A 19,031-nucleotide genomic window follows, 5' to 3' on the forward strand; every position below is an offset into this window, starting at 1 on the left:
ACTTGTGTACAATCTGGGCAAGTAATTAACTCGATTTTAGGCTTAACGTGTTGGGTATTATGCTTTGATAGTATTATCCTTAGATTGGTATCGTCACGAGGTTTCATTAGAGTACTCACAAGGCAGGGATGACTTATTAATGTCAATATTGACATTCGTGTCAACTTTGTTTCTAATTGACCTAGCCATATGTTGTTTGTACTCATTTTAAAGCTCGTGACCTGTAGAATCTATTGACACTTGTACTTACGACGAAAAATCGGTTGTATCCTTCTGATAAATATCCGCAGAGAACTGCTTTTTCTTATATCTTCTATAGATATAGTTTAAGCCAACTGCAAAGGCCCCAATAGCGACCAAAATCAATCCGAAGAATCGAAATACATCCTTAATCATAAACTGCAAGGTTCGCTCCAGTGTGCCGAGAATGGCATGTTCTTGGTACAAATACAAGAGCCGGTAAAAGGCCATCATGCTTGCAAATGCGAAGAAAGAATCGGTCATTTCCATGACGTTAATTAGCTGCACCAATTGGGGACCTTCTACATAACTACTTCTGGTTATGTAACCGTAACAACGTATCCCTTGAACGGCCACGAAGAATGAATACATCAGTAGGTCACAACGTAGCCACCAACGTCGAAAGCATACTTTGAAACCTAAGTACTTCATAGACTTAGAGGATATTTAACCATTAACTTATGGTACATTTTACCAAGTATCTTTATGTTGACCAAAATTTCCCAAAAATGAGCAGCAACCCAAACGGATATGGCGCTATCTTTCCAACCCGCGTTGTATGTCTTGTAGGATTCGTTGTCCTCTACTAAGGAGAGAAGCAACATGATCAAGAAGCTGATGTAGCTAGTTGTTGCGTATATAAATCTGTGCAATGGAACCGCAACGGTTTTCTTGACGTAGGGAACTGGCAAGAAAACGAAGCTGAAAAGTACCAAGGGTGAAAGCAAGACGTGTTGCCAAACGTGCAAGCACCTCCTTTGGAACGACCATATCCACCAGTTAGGTAAACCCTCTGCCCATAGTGATCTTAAAACTTGCTGGCAATTTGGATGCGCGACGAATTCTTTTTGTTCGTAATTCATTGCCAAATGCAATCTAATGAACTTGCGACTTCTTGGATCTTTATTGCCAGCTTTTTGCGACAAAAGGGTCTCGACTTCCGATGTGTCTTGACACAAGTCTAACATTTTCCCGGCAAATTTGGAACATTGCACTTGAAGATGTTTGTAATTTTCCTGTAAAATTGCCAGAATTATAACTACACACAATACTGAACATCTGTGAAATTCATCTTATATGTTCATTAAACCATGGGTTGTAGATACTCGTTTAAAAGGCTGTGACTTACAGAACTCGAATATGAACAAAACGCAACATTCAAAATACATTTTCTACGAGTTTCTACACTAAATATTGAACACATGTGAACTTCAACTTAATTTTCATTAAACCATGGCTTGTAGGTACTCATTTAAAAGGGTATAACTCGCAGAACACGAATATAAGCATAAAATATCGTTAATTACCTTATACTCGACGTAAATCCTTGCCAAAATTTTCAACTCCTCGCACAGTTCAAAGGCGGTCAAAACAGGGTCACTAGAGGTCAATATGATATAAGTTGGACTTGCCAATGCCGAATATATATTTAACCGTCTAATTGCTTCGGATAAGGTTTCACGTTTGCTACGTTGGTCCCAGCAACACTTCAAACACTCACCTGGTGCAAAAAATTACGTCAATACAACGAAAACAATTGCATCTCCAATAACTTACAACACTTACAATTAGGATGATGCGGTTTATCAATGCGGTAACCACGACGGTACAATTGGTGGATAACTTCGGCGTTTTCGCATAAGGCTGCGGTAATCATAGGACTGCATTTTATTGCAGATTCTAACGCAAGTGAATTGCGTCCATCTGTTGCAGTCGGACCCTTGTTTTTCCTTGGAAATAAGCAAGATCTAGACTTGGACCGCGGTAATTGGTTTGCCGGTGGAGCTGATGGTTCAACAGGCGGTTGCAAAACCAGTTCCGGTGCGGAAGGTTTTGAAACTTCACGTACGTCTTCATAAATACTTTCAACAAGTTTTTCATCCAAACTATGATTTTTTTAGCAAATAAAGCAATTGCATGAAGAAATAGAAGCAATAATTAACTTACAAATCAAGCAAAGTATCCAAGAACTGTATCTTATCCGATTTGATAATCCTCGAAATTGCACTTTGAACATGATCAACGGTAATATCGGGTCTTGCCAATATTTGCAATATTTCTTCTTCATCGTCACGCAAAACAGCAATATCTAATGCGTGATATCCTTTAAAATCCTTGCAGTTTATATTCAAATTCGGATTGTCCTGTTAATTAGTAATTATAATTAGTTTAATTAGAATTATTACAGCGATTAAATCACTTACCTTAAGAAATTCGTGTAATTCATCGCAATTGCCATTTTTAACTAATTTTAGGAATTGCTCTTCGTGGTAGTGAATCTCGATCATCTTTGACAACTGACTGCAATGATTCGAACTACAGAATAGCAGATGGCCATTTGATAAGTTGGGGCTAATGGATTTACAAGTTAAACCAATTTGCGTATTTGCATAAAAAGGTATGGTTCAAGTGCTTTGTGTGTACTTAAGTTATAAAGGCCATAAACTTGGTAATTACTGATAAAGATTTATGACTCAATGATTTATTTGTTCCTTGCATACTTGAAAAGTTCTGGGGTACAATTATGGTTTAATTAATTTATATTTAATGGCTGTAAGTTGCTGTAATTAAAACGTCTTATTGAAATACTGTTTTGAATGGTCAAGATGTTTAGAAGACACTGTGAGCTTGCAACTAATACAAAGTATGGTACCATAAGTTCATAAGATATGTTCCTTCCATAAGTTTGTTTAATTAATATCTGGTCATGACAAACTGAAAGGCTTGTAATTTTGAAGTGAGTGAGTGAGGTAGGTTATAGATTCGACGAGGTAAAGCGAGGGAGGGGCCTGGTGAGTGAGTGGGGTGCTGCTGTCAAAGGGGGCTTAGTAATGCAGACTAAATAGGACCTAGATGGAATTAGGTCCTAGCTGCAAAATTAATTAACCACCACCGAGTGTACTTAGGACTTCAATTGACTCGCTCCCCCTCGTTCTCTTTCTCGAACTAGTTATGTCGAGCTGTAAGTCTCTCAGTAGCATTACGAATCGTATAGGTAGTGTCATACTTATGGAACATATCTTATTAACTTATGACTGAAGTAAATGAAAGTAACTCATGAAATTCATATTTATTTATTTATTTGAAACATTTTACATCGAATTTAAAATAAATTCTTGTCATTATAGATTGATTATGCATGGTTTACAAATGCTTTTTCACAAAATAGACGACGTTAATGTTATGTTTTCATATGTCGTTTTAAAAAGGTAATAGGTGAATAATAGGCCAAATTGGCATAAAAGAATAAAAAATAATTATTCATTTTCAGTCGGGAATTCACAGTGAACGGTCGGGTAGTTTTGGCTCTCCTGAAACGTGGGTTTTAAGCCTCGGTCATCGAAGTTCAAAGTTCATTTCTGTGACTTAATCCAGATCTTTAATTGGTTCAACTGGGATTCAACACTACTTCTACTTGTACCACCGATGGCCTTGTACTGTTCAACACTGTTTTCATAGTTCCATAAGGATGTTACGTCATCAGTAAACAAATCCCTGATTGGATGAAAAGCATCGTCTCAAACTCAAACACGTGAGTCATATTTTGAATTATTATTAGGGTACATACGAAACGGTTTTCAAGTCCGAAACGCTAAGCCTTGTTAATGGACAATTCCTTTGTTCGGCCAATGCCACGGCTTTACCCGCCATGCTGTGCGCGTCTCTAAATGGCATCTGAAATATATTTAATTTTGACAATTAATTTCGTATTTAAACTAAATTTATTTGGGAAAACGTACACCTTTGCGGACCAAATAGTAAGCTACGTCAGTAGCTAACATGTCGGGGCTCAATGCTGCCAGACAATGGGGTGGACTAAGCTGAAATTAAGAAGTATTGGTAGTGTCATACTTATAGAACATATCACTTATAAACTTATGTTAATATTTATTAATTTTAAAATTTTAAGTTAAATATTAAATTTACCTTAAGGGTACTTAGAGTACCAGTAGCTACTAGTATGATACCACACATTGTGTCAAACGCGTCAAACATGGCTTCTTTATCTTCCTGAGTATTTAATTATAATTAAACTAATTATAACTAATTATTAAAATTGAATTACCTGTAAATCTTTATTAAAAGTACTCGGCAATCCTTTAAGTACTACCATCAACCCAGTGCACTATTATAAAATTAACCATTGCTCTTAGAGGTCAAAAGGTTAAATCTTAATCCATGTTCTTGAAATAGTACTTACGTGACCAATAACACGACCTGATTTACCCCTGATTAGTTCCAAACTGTCCGCGTTCTTTTTCTGTGGCATTAAACTACTTCCGGTACTGAAAAAATGCACTGTCATTAAGCCTACTTATGAAAGTACTGGTACTTATGTTTGACAAGTACCTGTATGCATCCGCGATGGACACAAAACCAAACTCTTTGGTACTATAAAGGATTAGGTCCTCAGCCCATTTGCTTAAATGCACCGCGGTTAAACTGGCCCAAAATAAGAATTCAACTATAAAATTTAAACCATTGTTAAGCCTTGTCAGGTAACTTCTAACTGAAACTGAAAGTGGTTGAATGTACCAATGAAATCGCGGTCACTAACTCCTTGCATGCTATTGGGTATGCAACCATCGAAGCCCAGCTCTATAAGTAATTAAAGTTAATCTCGACTAAATTAAAATTAATTATGGTATTAGAACCTTTTGCTATCATTTCTCTATCAATGTCAAACGGGTTACCAGCTAGAGCACCACTAAATTTCAAAAATTAATTAGAGTTACGTTTAAACTAATTTATTTAATTTACAATTAAGGGACGTACTTTCCCAATGGGAGTAAATTTATACGTCCTGATAAATTATCCAATCGCTGTACGTCTTGGTAAAGATACCAAGCATAGCTAATTAGAATTAAAATTAATTGGTAACTTAATTGAGTTTAAAATGAATTTGGAATGTAACCTTGCAAGCCAGTGACTCCATCGAACAGGCTGAGCACGTTGCATATGTGTGTACCCAGGCATTAGTACATCAATTTCACTATAAACAATTTAATCTTAATTAAAAGCTTAATTATATGTATAATTAACCTTAATTACGTCTCAGCTCTGTGAACGAATGTTTTAATTAAGTCGAGCATGTAAGTTTTCAATTCGGCCACCGCGTCTCTTAACCATAATCTCATATCAGTCGCAACCTGAAAAAAATTTAAAACAAGTGTGAACTTAGCCAAATTGATACGCCCCTCCCCTTTTTGGTACATACCCAATAGAAAATTGGAATTAAATGGTATAATTAAACTTAGCCATGTTCGTACCTGATCATTTCTACTACGTCCTGTATGCAATTTACCACCAATAGCCGCACCAATTAGCTCCTGTATTGAAGTACCAAATTAAGTTAATTACGATTAAAACTAAATATAATTATACCTTGAGTCGCCGTTCGTTTGCGGTATGAATATCTTCATCGCCACTTTGAATTTTGAATTCATCTTGTGACCATTCTTTCCTTATCTACAACCCAATTAGCTTTAATTTTGATTTAACTAGAATTAGAATTAATTTTAAACATACTGTTTCAAGTCCTTCCAAAATCTGTTTAGATTCATCATCTGTGACCAATTTAGCTTTAGCTAATGCTTTCACGTAAGCTTTACTACCCTGTACATAAAAATATCAATTTAATTTGAACTAATTGAGATTAATTTAATCGAGATTACTCTGATATCGGCATCCCACATCCTTTTATCAAAACCAATGGATGCATTGAATTTTTCCATAATTGGATCCAAACCTCCGGTAAATCGACCACCCCATAGCTTAGCACCCTGTACAGAAAACAAACAATTAAAATAAATAAACAATTTTTTGAAAATTGCGCATAACTTTCTTATTTATAAACCGATTTTGATGAAATTAATCTCATTTTAAAGCTACAATTAAGCTCTACAAGAATCTACTAACTAAACAGGAATTCACATGGCACGTGTCATGTTAAATCACTAGTAAAAATAATCAATTTTAAAAATAAACAAAAATATTTTTTAAAACATTTTTTACACAAACGCTCATAACCTTCTTATTTTAAACCGATTTTGATGTAACTGGTCTCATTTTAAAGCTTTAATTAAGCTCTACAAGAATCTACTAATTAAACATGAATTCACATGACACATGTCATGTTACGCCACTTTGAAACCAGTAAACAAATATTAAAATCAGAGAAACATTAACTCACTTCCTTTTCTGTCATTTAAACGTTGGTATAACAAATTTCAAAGCAGATTAGATTTCGACAGACAACTATCGAGCTGAAATGAAATTGGATACTAGCTCAGAACTTTACGAACGAGGTTGTTATCGCTTGAAAGCGAAGCCAGCATCTGAATTTTAGTTTCCCAAATTTTCCCATCTTCTCCGGATGTTAGACGTAGCCGGATTTTTAAATTGAATGTGGATGGTAGAGAGGATCTTGCGTCATCCTTAAGACTGACGTCACTGATGTATCGACCCACCAATATTTTATCCTACTTAATCCTTTTCCCAAAATCCCTTGTCTATATGACTAAAGGCTTATGGAGATGGACTTAGTTTTAAATTAGTGTATTCCCGTTTTATTTGCCTAAAAATCAACTTGACTTTTGAATCTATATATAACGAATTAAATACTATAGTATTATTTCAAATAATTTTAATTTCTCAACACATTTTCAATTTAGACATAAGTTAATAATTTTTATAAGTCTCTTTCTTAGATCATGCCATATTCATAATATATTTTCATCGGTGTACCATGAACTGATTTATCATCGATAATGTTAACACCCCAATCTAGATCAGGTTTAACTTCATCTTCATCAGCAGGTGGTGGTTCAATTTCGGCAACAGTTTCTATAACCTCATCTTCGTTAGGTTTAACTTCAACTTCGACAGGCTTAACTTCATCGTCGTTAGGCTTAAGTTCAACTTCGTGCAAAGGTTGAGTTCCCCTTGGTGGGATATCAACTCCCCATGATTTCAATCGCGCTGAATGATAATTGCAATGCAAACATGACTATACAGTTTCATCAGAAATAATTAGGCTTAACAATTCAAAGGCTTACCTAGTAAAGGTCTGCGTCTTTGCCAAGGCCAAGGTGCTAAAACTCCGCTAATTAACAAAGCTATAATTAACAAATCTCGAATATCCATTTCAAAATAAAGGTATCAGTTTATAATTGGTATTTAATTTAAAATGTTTGGTAAATAAATTAGGCTTAAGATGAGCTCGTGAATTTTCCTTTTCCCGCTTTTTATTTAAGCACGTGATGAAAGTTTTCGCGCCTTTTTAAGATGTTTGGTAAATAAATTAGGCTTAATGTGAGCTCGTGAATTTTCCTTTTCCCGCTTTTTTTAATTTAAACACGTGACGAAAGATTTCGCGCCTTTTTAAGAGCACGTGCGTTGAGGTATCTCGGGGTTAAGATCCGTAAACTTAAAATTATTTTTATTTAAAATATATTTCTAAATAAATTTCATGAAATTTCCTAATTTCTCCAGGATATCCTGTTTGTTTTGTTACATAAGAGATAAACAGAGTTTTAAAACCGGGGAAAATAGAACATAAATTTTATTAAGCAACATTTTAATACAATATTTTTTTATATTGTAAATAATTTATTAAAGACATTTAATTTAATGTTGATTCATTATGTTTAATTCTTCTTGATCACGACGTTCATTCATGGTACTTAATAATCTCTGAATGAAGGAACTAAATTCTTGTCTGACGAAATTTCCGTTTTCTTCGATGTTTGATTGAACCCAAGGTACTCTCGAAAATAAACTGGCTGTAATTAATTAGGTTTTTAATTAAGTTTAATTAAATTAATTATTGGGGAGCTTTTAATTAGTAATTACATAGTTGGGAGGCGTGTCCACTTGGAATGCCCGGTCTTTGATGGCAAAAGACAATGCATTGAGTGTCTTTTAGATTCTGTGCTTGAACAAAATGGGAGTACCTGAATTTTTAAAATTTTAAAAAATTATTTTGTTTTTTGAAATTGATGTATTTTCATTAATAATTATAGTAGCGTTTTGAAAATTGGTATGGATATAATTTAGACCCGGTTTTATATAATTCCATTTTTATTTTGGAAATTGCATCTTTATTTTATCGGAAAATAATTATTTTAAATTTTTGAAATGACGTATTTTGAAAAATAATTATTGGAACAGTTTGAAAATTAGTAGGGATATAGTTTAGACCCTGTTCTATAATATATAGTTTTATTTTGAATTTAGTATAATTATTTTATAGGAAAATAATGATTTTAAAAATATTATTTTAAAATTATTTTAAAATAATAACAAACCACATGTCCATTTGACTTTCAATATTATTTTGTGTAGGACTATAAACCATAATCACGCCATTAGCATCTTTAGTAATTGCTGGCCAGCACGATTCGAATCTAAAATTTAATAATTAATTATGCTTAATTTTAATCACAATTAAATTAAATCAAATTTAATTTACTTTTGGTCCCCACTGCAATCCCATAATTCAACTTCGGCCTTTATGGTTCTTCCCCCTGCATTGAGTCTCTCACTTTCAAACTCTAAAATCCTTTAATTTTAAATTAAATTAATCAATAATTAGAATTAAACTTAATTAAAAATTAATACCGAACTCCTTGAGTTGCGTGATATTCACCCGAAGAACTCTCAGTTGCTTCCGCCAAAAAATTGCTCAAAACAGTTTTTCCACTCTAAAACATCAAGTACTTTAATTATAATTAAATCTAATTAAGATTAGGACTTGCAAAATAATTGAACTTACTTTACATGGACCTACGACTAAAACCTTCACTTTGTACATAATTTAAAGACTTTAAATTTAACTTAACTACAATTATTTTATATTTAACCGAAATCACATGTTTCAGTTCGATTTATGTTTGTTGTTAGTTTCGTTACCATAGCAACCAAAATAGACAAATATAGCTTTGCGCCATCTAGAAGTAAAGTAATGAACTAAGTTAAAATATTTAACCTTAATTTTCACTTATAATTAAATATAAAAATGAACCGTTTTGAAAAAAATATTTTATTATTTAAAGAAACATTTTAATTGAATATAAAATAGTTCAGTGATATCCTTCTAGATGGCGCTAGTTGAGTCGGCTTCCATTTCGAGCGCCTAACTTCCAGCTTGATTTTTCCCGCCTTAAGTTGCAACATACATCTCTCCTTTGTTGCTTTACTTGCACTTTTTGATCGAAACTTTGGTCGTTGCAAGTTGCTCAAAGACTATAGGCAATAGAAGATGCGTATTTAAGCCTAAGCCGTGTTTCTTTTAAATAAATATCTGTTTTCAGACCGATGAAGTCGAGATTTTAGTTTATAAAAAAATACAACCAAGGCTTAGCGTAGCTTAAATCACTCAAATGGTCATATTTACTTACACTTTGACCTTATTAATTACAAACTACGTTATCCAAATTATACCATAAATAACCACCACAATTCAATAGATATTTCAAAAACAAATTCCACCAGAAAAAAAAACCAAAATGGAAAATGGGTTAAAAATTTAGTTCCGAAAAAAAAAAGCGGAAGAAAAAGTATATTTCCGATTTGGTTATCTCCAATAAAAAAAATAACTTTGGGCGCCCTAGCTCTAGTCGACGCTGCACACTCTCTGAAATGCATTGTGGGGGGTTTTTGCGGTACTCCCCAGTGCCCAAATTTACAGAGGGGGAAAACCCCGAATCGCAGATTAACCCAAAACCAAACCAACTAGCCAAAACTGTAGAAAAGGAACCCCAGTAAGTTACTAATCGACCTGCAGGGGTGCATTGTGGGGGATCCAAAGGGGAGTGGCGACATTTAAAAAAGAAGATAGTGGGGGAGAGTCCCCTTTAATTGGTTTTTACATTACTATTGATCAAGTTTAATTATAGCTAGACATGGGCGAAAGTAGTTCCTGCGTATAGCTTCCCGTTTATGCGACATCGGAATTGAGGAAAAGTGAAGTTGCTTTTTTTGACTTTTTAGGCGGAGTGACACATTTTGGTATTTGTGGTGGATCACTTTCTTTTTGGTCTTGGATTTATTATGGGAAATATAGTGAGGTGAGCGCTGAATATTTGTGCTTACCCATCAATATTACTCGGTATTCGTCAAATAGCGAATATATTACTCGGGATTTGGCGAATCGCGAATAACAAAAATAGTTTTGGCAAAAAATTCTAGGGGCAAAGAAACACAAGGCATGTAATCACTAAAAGTATGTGCCTGCCCACAAATAATATATATACTCGGGACTCGGCAAATGCCAAATATATTACTCGGCATTCGGCAAATCGCGAACAGCGAATATAGTTAAGTTACTAGAAATAATATCCGATCTGGGAGACAAAGAAGCATACTTGCCCTAATAAATAATATATATACTCGGGACTCAGCAAATGGCAAATATATTACTCGGCATTCGGCAAATCGCGAACAGCGAATATAGTTAAGTTACTAGAAATAATATCCGATCTGGGAGACAAAGAAGCATACTTGCCCTAATAAATAATACTTGGTATTTAGCAAATGGCGAATAGTGAATATAATCGCTGTCCCAGTTTTTCTGGGACACCCTCTATAGCAATAAAGTTTATATAAGATCCACCACGCGTTGAATTCAAATTTGAATACAAGCACGAACACCTGGATTGTCAAAGCTTCCGTTTTTATTTGATTTATGGATTTGAAGAAAGGGTTGGATTTAGGCTTAGATTACTGTACAGATAAACCCCTAGTTTTACGAGGGCCTCCTTTGGTTAAAAAACAGTTTTCACGAGGTGATGACATACCTGATAACTTTGAAGATACCTTTATAAAACCCACCTAGATCATACCATTCCGTGTCCAAGTGTGGGTATATATTGATTACTATCTTTATGAGAAATATTATGTTCCCTAAACCGGTAGCTTTTATTTAAGTATTTATAATAAATTATAAGATATTAAACCTGTATACCATCCAGTTTACGGTATTCGTATATTTGTCTGTCTGAATAAACGTAGGAATACATACAGCTGCTAGGAATAATTGTGTAGCCATAAATATCCTAAGTTAATTTCTAGGAATTCGGCGTTTGTGGGTATAGAGAGCTTTCAAATGGGATTAGTAGTACGTCACACCCTCCCAATTAAGTCTTACCGCTGTTCTGGTAGCCATATTGGGTGGGTGGTCTCAGCTTCATTCCTGCTTTAAACCCACCAATATGGCAGCGTAAATTATGTCACTAGACTCGAAGCTCCTCCTCCAACTGAAAGCTCTCTATACCGGCCTTGAGAACTTACTATCTGTCCCGGTCACGCCTCATTACTCTGATGACGTCTTTCTAACTGTGTGATTTTAATTCGTGGTTGGTAGCAATGCGAGTTTCTAGGCGCAAGACGCAAGGTGCAACGGGCGCAACGAGATGGATTATAAATTCGCAAGGTAAAATAATGATTAGTCTAGCTATAGCTCCTCCCTTAAAACACGCCCTAGATATGTTGAGTGAAAATGGAGGGCTACATAATGATTATTAGTATTTGTATGTATTCCTAGTGATATGGATATGTTTTTTACTTCTATTTATTCACAGTAAACCTAAAAATTACCCAGAGTTATATAATTTAGCGCAAATATGAGGAAGAATTCCGTTTTACTTGCCTAAATATCCCAGTTGAAAATTTGTAAAATTCCAACTATGGTGGTGGTCTATATGTTTCACCTAATCTTCACTCCATTTAATTCACCCAAAATCAGGATAAAATACACTATTATCTAATTATGATACAATACCCTTACAATAACCATAAAATTCAACTTAACTCTGCACCAAATAATAACGGAATTAACAGAGTATCTTTGGTTCATTCTTAACTTAGTACTTATGGTTATCGTGGTGGTACCATAGGTTCATAAGATATGTTCCTACCATAAGTTTGTTTAATTAATCTCTGGTTACAAACTGTCCAGAGCTTGTAATTTTGAAGTGAGTGAGTGAGTGAGGTAGGTTATAGATTCGAGGAGGTAAAGCGAGGGAGGCCTGGTGAGGTGAGTGAGGCACTGCTGTCAAATTTGGGCTTAGTAATGCGGACTAAATAGGACCTAGATGGAATTAAGTCCTAGCTGCAAAATTAATTAACCACCACCGAGTGAGTGTTCTTAGGACTTCAATTGAATTCTCGCTTCCGTCGTTCTCCTTCTCGAACTAGTTATCTCGAGCTGTGAGTCTCTCAGTAGCATTACGAATCGTATAGGTAGTGCAAATCATACTTATGGATGGAACATATCACTTATAAACTTATGGTGCTGGTATTTTGACTCCCAAGTAAGACGACCCTTGGAGAAAATGTATAAAATTCGAAATAGATAAAGATTTTATCAATTTGGAAAGAGAATCGTGATGTTTTTAGCGGTTAAATGAGACATGTTATCTGATATTAAGTGATTTATTAACCGCGCTATTAAAATTACTGGTTTTTTTTAAAGGGGCATTTTATTTTAAACAGTTAAAATTAAAATAAAGGACTTAAATAAAGTTTATTTTTTTTACTGTTTTACTGTGAAAGTAATTTTCAATTTATTTACCTGAAATTAATTTTAATTAAGAAAGAATGAAACACAATGCTTACTAATTAAGGGGGTCATTGGTAAAACACTGTTTCCAATCAATGTTCATAACTTTAACTTGTGTTAGGGGGTGCTACAGTACATATACCTTATGAGGGGTCAAACAAAATCGGTGTGGTCATAGAAGTATAGATGTTAAATGCATTTTCGGACTCGAGATTGATTGATTGATTGATTTCCCATTGAACTTCCCATCCCTGGATGCATCCCACTGCATGATTGCGCTTCAACAAACTATAATTACAATATCCCTTATTGGAATGGGAACACCCTGTATATTGTAGCATTGACCAGTGGTTATTTCAAGCTCCTGGATTACTGTCCATCACAACTCACTGAGGATTATATTTTGGACCTATTCCCAATTACAGTAGAACTTTTTTGACCCTCAGGGCTTGGATATAGTGGCTATAGTTGGGGACCATACAGACCTTGGTTGGGGACAACTCGACTTAGACCATTCCTGTTAATTCTTATAGAGAAACCAACTTGCAGGGGCGAAGGTGTCCCTGTCGACTCGCCAAGAATCAACACCAGATCGAGCCAGAGTTCACTACTCACTCACTGCCTCCCTCTAGCGGTGGTGCTTTTTGACGGACCCCTATGCCCTGTAAAGTTCTCTTCACAAATGTCAATAAAGTTTCGCATAATTTTAAAGTAAAAGTGACGTTCGTGTGTTCCAGGAGTTAGGAATTTTTTCATTCGGTCACGTGATATATCAGCCATTTTACTCAACGTAAAAATGTATTTCCAGAAGCCGATTAGGCTTTACACATGAAGTACGTAACATGTGCCTGGGGGAACTACACGATATTCTCTGAGCTCCTAGGAAAGAACCTCCCCTTACGCGGAGGGAAATAGTTCAGTAACGCGGCTCCTTCGGATCCATTCGATCCTTCCGTCTAAAGAACCGATTTACCTCGTACCTAAATTCGAGAACTACTATACAGACTGAGTAGGGTGTCTAAAATATTCTTTAGATAAAACTATTCACAATATCAAAGATTATTTGGGAGTAAGGCGTTAAAATGTTATCAATCTGGGTAGCTTTTGCTTGGACTATTTAAGACGCCGTACATCTGTTTTTTAACGAGGTATTTTTCTGCTCTCGCCGTTACGGCAAGCCCGGCCGCCGGCGGCTCGAAATGGGCCGCTCGGCCTCAGCCGCTGATATCTAGCCAAGGCTTAGTGTAGTTTTCGTGTCTAATTCTATTCGCAGAGCTATATTTATGTTGAAATTTAAAGAAAATCTTATAATATTTAGTTGTTATCAATCTGGGTAGCTTTTGCTTGGACTATTTAAGACGCCGTGCATCTGTTTTTTAACGAGGTATTTTTCTGTTCTCGCCGTTACGGCAAGCCCGGCCGCCGGCGGCTCGAGATGCGCCGCTCGGCCTCAGCCGCTGATATCTAGCCAAGGCTTAGGGTAGTTTTCGACTTTTCGTGTCTAATTTTATTCGCAGAGCTATTTTTCTGTTGAAATTTAATGAAAATCTTATAATATTTAGTTGAAGACCTAGTAAATGTCTCAAAAAATTTCGAAACTTGAGCTTTAAAACGTTAAATATTTTATAACGACTACGAACGATACCGCAAACTCGCCTTCCCGGGCTTCCCGGTTATGGCGACGGCGAGGTAGAGTCGAGGTCCCATGCAAGAAAATAGTAATATCCGTCGCCTATTGGTCTGACATTAAAGAGGTTATCTATGGTTAGGGGGCTCATGATTGGTTAAAAGCTTTTTTGTTTGTCTGCTTAGTTTTTACTTCGGGAATATCATGAAATCAATGGCCAAAGCTATGGAAAAGTGGGACTTACGTACTTTATGTGTGAAGCATAATCCGCTTTTGGTATTTCTTCCGTACATTCTTATTAGCTGTATGAATTCCTGATCATATTTATTTTTTATTTGCTTTTGACACCGTTTTATTTATTTATTTATTTATTTATTTTTGTAAAAAGTGTTTATGGTAAATCTGTAAACACCATGGTCCATATTAAGTTGGCTATGGCTTAGGCAGTCTTTGCTTTGTCTAGTGGTGAATCTTAAGCCTAACACAGATACAGGCTTTTTCCAGACTGTTAAAAAATAAAAACAACTTTTACGACGACGACAAGGTATGCCGGTGTTGTCAATGAAAAATTTTGACCAAGTGCCTCATAAATAATGTACCCTAATCGACTCTTGTCAAATACAAAGCGTGTCCATCCTTTTTAAAAGACGAATCAAGTTGGTCAAGTTAAATTTAGACAGTTTTACACACTAAATATTACAACCAGGGATAGATTTAATTTTAGAAGTAGGAATGGAGAACGGAACGGTTATTATTTACTTCAGTTATTCCGACTCATAGACCTCCCAGAATAAAGCCCCTCCCTCCAACCAACACGTAACGAAAAGTTTAAATTATCTTATTGGCTGCTCACTTAAACCCTACGTTTTGATGACGTTGCTGACGGGGACGGAGGCGAAGAGTACGTAATTCCTTTTTACTTCTGTCGCTATGACCTCCCCCCCGCCTCTTCTTTCATACCCCCCCGTCCCGGGGAAGGGGGTCCGGGACTTTGACGCGCGCCCACATTACTCTCCATTCCTACTTTTAAATTAAATCTATTCCTGATATTGTGTAATTGATATCGTGTGATTTAGCACTTAAGGCCATGTTACAAATGACTTTCAACACTTGCATTTGCACAATATCTACACCACGTGGTCAGAAAATTTGTTTTAGCTCGAGTTGAATTATCTCAAAACCTAACTGTCGTCCAAAACTGATTACACACTTCAAGAAACCAACAATACACTATCCATCTTTTGTTCCAATTTAGGACAAGACCTAATACGTCTGTTAATGTTTGAAAGAACATCGATAGAATGTTTAAAGAGAGCCTAATTGTCGATTACATGGTATGCGTGTTAAAATATCTTTCTTTTCTGAAGTCTTCGTTTAGGCCTAGATTAACATCGGATGGGGGAACATTACATTAAAGGCCTCGTAATAACTTTGAAGAGAGGGACCCAGTCACCACTTAACGGGTATGATTTAAACTTTCGTTAATCGATGCAATGGGAAAAAAATGCAACGGTTCTCATAACATTATTTATTTGACTTTGGGAAAGTATGAATTTGAATTTAAAACGTGACTTAATTAAACATGTGTGTTCGTATGAATACTGCCAAAACTCTAATCTCTGACCTATGACCTCTGGACACATGAATCGTAATAACCATACTCGACTCTACAACTTATTACCATACTTTAAATGTTTGTTTACAAAATAAAGTGTTTAATAAAGGTGTATGAACAAATGTGCGCTGGAAACTCTGAACTCTGACCTATGACCTCCGGACACTTGAATCGTAATAAACATACTCGACACTACAACTTCTTACTATACTTGAAGTATATGTTTACAAAATAAATAACGTTTATTTATTTAATAAACGCATAAGTTTATAAGATATGTTGCTTCCATAAGTTTGTTACAAACTGGAGCTTGTAATTTTGAAGTGAGTGAGTGAGGTAGGTCATAGATTCGAGGACGTAAAGCGAGGGAGCCCTGGTGGGTGAGGTGCAGCTGTCAAATTTGGGCTTAGTAATGCAGACTAAATAGGAGTGCCTAGATGGAATAGGTCCTAGCTGCAAAATTAATTAACCACCACCGAGTGTACTTAGGACTTCAATTGACTCGCTCCCCCTCGTTCTCTTTCTCGAACTAGTTATCTCGAGCTGTAAGTCTCTCAGTAGCAAACTTATCACTTATAAACTTATGATAAAGGTGTATCAACAAATGTCGTACGGGAAACTCTAACCTTCGACCCATGGACACACGTGAATTATAACAACTTCTTAAGATGCGACTAACAAAATTGATGTGCGGTTTTTGAGGTCTTGACTCAAGGCATGCTTTCATTGATGTTTGTATCAAATCCATCAAGATGAGACGCGAGTGGCGCGGTGTAGAGTGGAGTAGCTCCGAGTGCACTAGTTCAACTTACTCGAGTGCTTTAAGAATGGGGCTCAATTCAGGGCAGTTCGGGGCTCGATTAAAATGAATCTATCGCGGTTCAAATGTATAAAAGGGGCCTGATTTCGTTGGAGGTCCAATTCAGGGGCCATGAATATAGCCGCAACCAATCTCTTATACACTTTTAAAGACTGTACCAGCCAATCTTTATGATACTTGTTAATGGACCGCCTGAACAGATAATTAAACTGTTAATTACATTATAGAATGTTGTAACTGAAGTGTTCAAAATTAATAGCTCTCCAAGTCTCGCTAGAGTGCCTTTAGAAACTAGATTTTTATGAAGTAATTGCTCCCCAAAGTTAACATCGAATCAAAATCATGGTTTTAAAAAAAGTAATTCATATTAAACTTTAACGTTTAACTCAAGAACTTTTAATCGAAAACCAAAACGATTCTACCTCAATTAACTATACACTCCATAGAGTAATTGCTCCAAGTTTAATAACTTTCAATGTGAAATTAGCAGAGTTACAATCAAATTAAACTTAATTAAAAATTAAAAAAAAAAATAATAATCACAAATAATATAAAATATCTCTTATATTCATAACTAAAAAATAAAATAGGTTCTACCACAATAAAGTATACATCCCATAGAGTAATTGCTCCAAGTTTCATAACTTTCAATGCGAAATTAACAGAGTTACAATCAAATTAAAATTAATTATAAATTTAAAAAAAATAAAACTCGCTAATAATATAAAATATCTCTTATATTCAATACTAAAAACTAAAATCGCTTCTACAACAATAAAGTATACATTCCATAAAGTAATCGCACCAAGTTTCATAACATTCCATTGAAAAATAGCCGAGAGAATATCGAAAGTAAAAAAAACCGTCTTTGAATTCTTAATGCGAACAAAACCATTTATTTCTATACCCTAGCGGTAGACTTTAGAATTAAAAGATGGGTGAATGTATAGTATGAACTATACTACATTTCCATGGGATGGGAGACGGCACCTAACTTTTAGCCACGTCCTATACAGGGTGTTTCTGAAAGGTCTCTGCCAAGAAATTTAGGCGCATGTTGTTTTTATGATTTTGAGTCGAAAATGCTCCTTGACATTTTACCCAAATAACCACAGTTTGTCCAAGAGTTTGAGGGATGACCCCCTTCATTAATTAAGAAACAATAAAAGACAATGATTACTAATTAATTTAATTAAGGGGGTCATCCCTAAAACACTGTTTCCAATCAATGTTCGTACCTTTAACTTGTGTTAGGGGGTGTACAGTACATGTCCCTTATGGGGGGTCAAACAAAATCGGTGTGGTCATAGAAGTATAGATGTAGTGAACATTTTCGGACTCTAGATTGATAAATTGGTTAAATTGACAAACCTTTCAGTAACACCCTGTACACATACGATGGACTCTGTGTCCCACAGCTTACCCATCTTGTTTTTCCTATTCAATCCCGCTAGGAAGCGCTCATGTCGTCTTTAGTTGGGGAGAGTAAAGCCAAAAGCACCCTTGGGGATGGATGAAGTTGAAAGTTACCCATCTCTCTTATTTGGCGCCCTTACATATCACACACACGTGTCTGAGCCCTGGGAATCTCTTAGCTACCGTTGGAAAAAAATTTGGCAACTTTAAGTTACCGGGTTTTAAAGTTATTCCTTCATTCTTTCATTCATTGTTTCAAATAACAACCGGGATAGTTTCATGCATGGTTAGGGTTTAATTTAAAAATCTTAGTTTTTAATTGACTGACTGATTGATTGATTTATTTATTTATTCGCGTTTTAATTATTTTTTTATTAAAGTATAATTATTGATTGGTGAAGGTTACTAAATTAATTGGACAGAAATGTTGGTTAATAACGTGTTGATTGTGATTTTAACTTCGTTTTACTTGATGTGTTATCAAGTTGTCTGCTTCAATGCATACGTCAGGTAAAAAGAAATTTTAATTTTAATGTTTATTTATTTTTAATAGGTACTCTTAGTTTTTAATTTTAAATATATTGCAAAATTAAATTTATTTAAACTATTTTATATTTTTCAAACCATTAATGTTTATTATTAATATTATTTTAAAACTTTTAATTATTTTATTATACAATAACAGACAATAAGTTACTTTAAAATCTAAGATTATTAACCTTATTTTATTTGACCTTTAGTTAGGTAAATT

At 35.1% G+C, this 19,031-nt stretch overlaps 5 protein-coding genes across 6 annotated transcripts in view; 1 reads left to right on the forward strand and 4 right to left on the reverse strand.

The window, feature by feature from the left end:
• Nucleotides 1-246: 246 nt before the first annotated feature.
• Nucleotides 247-2,528, reverse strand: LOC149615729 (short transient receptor potential channel 6-like). Its single transcript, XM_089856092.1, has 6 exons — nucleotides 2,445-2,528; nucleotides 2,188-2,384; nucleotides 1,807-2,126; nucleotides 1,548-1,741; nucleotides 716-1,256; nucleotides 247-584 (listed from the first exon to the last, which is right to left on the reverse strand). The coding sequence occupies exons 1-6, from the start codon at nucleotides 2,526-2,528 to the stop codon at nucleotides 247-249; spliced, it is 1,674 nt and encodes a 557-aa protein (XP_089712218.1).
• Nucleotides 2,529-3,295: 767 nt separating this feature from the next.
• On the reverse strand, nucleotides 3,296-6,627 carry Argl (Argininosuccinate lyase). Its single transcript, XM_089856058.1, has 17 exons — nucleotides 6,434-6,627; nucleotides 5,916-6,023; nucleotides 5,770-5,856; nucleotides 5,626-5,709; nucleotides 5,511-5,570; nucleotides 5,293-5,390; nucleotides 5,156-5,233; nucleotides 5,017-5,094; nucleotides 4,896-4,948; nucleotides 4,777-4,839; nucleotides 4,591-4,705; nucleotides 4,442-4,526; nucleotides 4,307-4,366; nucleotides 4,168-4,251; nucleotides 3,981-4,061; nucleotides 3,809-3,915; nucleotides 3,296-3,735 (listed from the first exon to the last, which is right to left on the reverse strand). The coding sequence occupies exons 1-17, from the start codon at nucleotides 6,446-6,448 to the stop codon at nucleotides 3,594-3,596; spliced, it is 1,398 nt and encodes a 465-aa protein (XP_089712184.1). The 5' UTR covers nucleotides 6,449-6,627; the 3' UTR covers nucleotides 3,296-3,593.
• Nucleotides 3,633-19,031, forward strand: part of LOC149615731 (uncharacterized) — a 32,402-nt gene continuing 17,003 nt past the window's right edge. The window contains exon 1 of one of the 2 annotated variants that reach the window (XM_089856060.1): nucleotides 3,633-3,772. In XM_089856060.1, the coding sequence (XP_089712186.1) occupies nucleotides 3,744-3,772 (29 nt within the window). In that variant the 5' untranslated portion in view covers nucleotides 3,633-3,743. Of the gene's footprint in view, nucleotides 3,773-18,226; nucleotides 18,791-19,031 lie in introns of those variants that run through there. The other variant, XM_089856059.1, reaches the window with a different exon arrangement.
• Nucleotides 6,947-7,467, reverse strand: LOC149615732 (uncharacterized). Its single transcript, XM_089857070.1, has 2 exons — nucleotides 7,299-7,467; nucleotides 6,947-7,221 (listed from the first exon to the last, which is right to left on the reverse strand). The coding sequence occupies exons 1-2, from the start codon at nucleotides 7,384-7,386 to the stop codon at nucleotides 6,947-6,949; spliced, it is 363 nt and encodes a 120-aa protein (XP_089713196.1). The 5' UTR covers nucleotides 7,387-7,467.
• LOC149615733 (intraflagellar transport protein 22 homolog) lies at nucleotides 7,870-9,122 on the reverse strand. Its single transcript, XM_089857071.1, has 6 exons — nucleotides 9,017-9,122; nucleotides 8,863-8,945; nucleotides 8,714-8,803; nucleotides 8,550-8,648; nucleotides 8,095-8,195; nucleotides 7,870-8,024 (listed from the first exon to the last, which is right to left on the reverse strand). The coding sequence occupies exons 1-6, from the start codon at nucleotides 9,053-9,055 to the stop codon at nucleotides 7,870-7,872; spliced, it is 567 nt and encodes a 188-aa protein (XP_089713197.1). The 5' UTR covers nucleotides 9,056-9,122.

Source organism: Phalangium opilio, unplaced genomic scaffold (genome assembly GCF_054372755.1).
Source record: "Phalangium opilio isolate 3A_F unplaced genomic scaffold, DU_Popi_V2 ptg000217l_1, whole genome shotgun sequence".
Classification (NCBI taxonomy): Eukaryota; Metazoa; Arthropoda; class Arachnida; order Opiliones; family Phalangiidae; genus Phalangium; species Phalangium opilio.

Coding starts and splice junctions, on each gene's coding strand:
- LOC149615732 (XM_089857070.1), bottom strand. CDS start 7,386: ATGGATATTCGAGATTTGTTAATTATAGCTTTGTTAATTAGCGGAGTT. Junction 7,222..7,298: donor AAGACGCAGACCTTTACTAG/GTAAGCCTTTGA, acceptor ATTATCATTCAG/CGCGATTGAAATCATGGGGA.
- LOC149615729 (XM_089856092.1), bottom strand. CDS start 2,528: ATGATCGAGATTCACTACCACGAAGAGCAATTCCTAAAATTAGTTAAA. Junction 2,385..2,444: donor AATTACACGAATTTCTTAAG/GTAAGTGATTTA, acceptor ACTAATTAACAG/GACAATCCGAATTTGAATAT. Junction 1,257..1,547: donor GGATTTACGTCGAGTATAAG/GTAATTAACGAT, acceptor GCAATTTTACAG/GAAAATTACAAACATCTTCA.
- LOC149615733 (XM_089857071.1), bottom strand. CDS start 9,055: ATGTACAAAGTGAAGGTTTTAGTCGTAGGTCCATGTAAA. Junction 8,649..8,713: donor GATTGCAGTGGGGACCAAAA/GTAAATTAAATT, acceptor ATTAAATTTTAG/ATTCGAATCGTGCTGGCCAG. Junction 8,196..8,549: donor GAAAGTCAAATGGACATGTG/GTTTGTTATTAT, acceptor TTAAAAATTCAG/GTACTCCCATTTTGTTCAAG.
- Argl (XM_089856058.1), bottom strand. Junction 4,840..4,895: donor TAGAGAAATGATAGCAAAAG/GTTCTAATACCA, acceptor AATTACTTATAG/AGCTGGGCTTCGATGGTTGC. Junction 3,916..3,980: donor ACTATTTGGTCCGCAAAGGT/GTACGTTTTCCC, acceptor AATATATTTCAG/ATGCCATTTAGAGACGCGCA.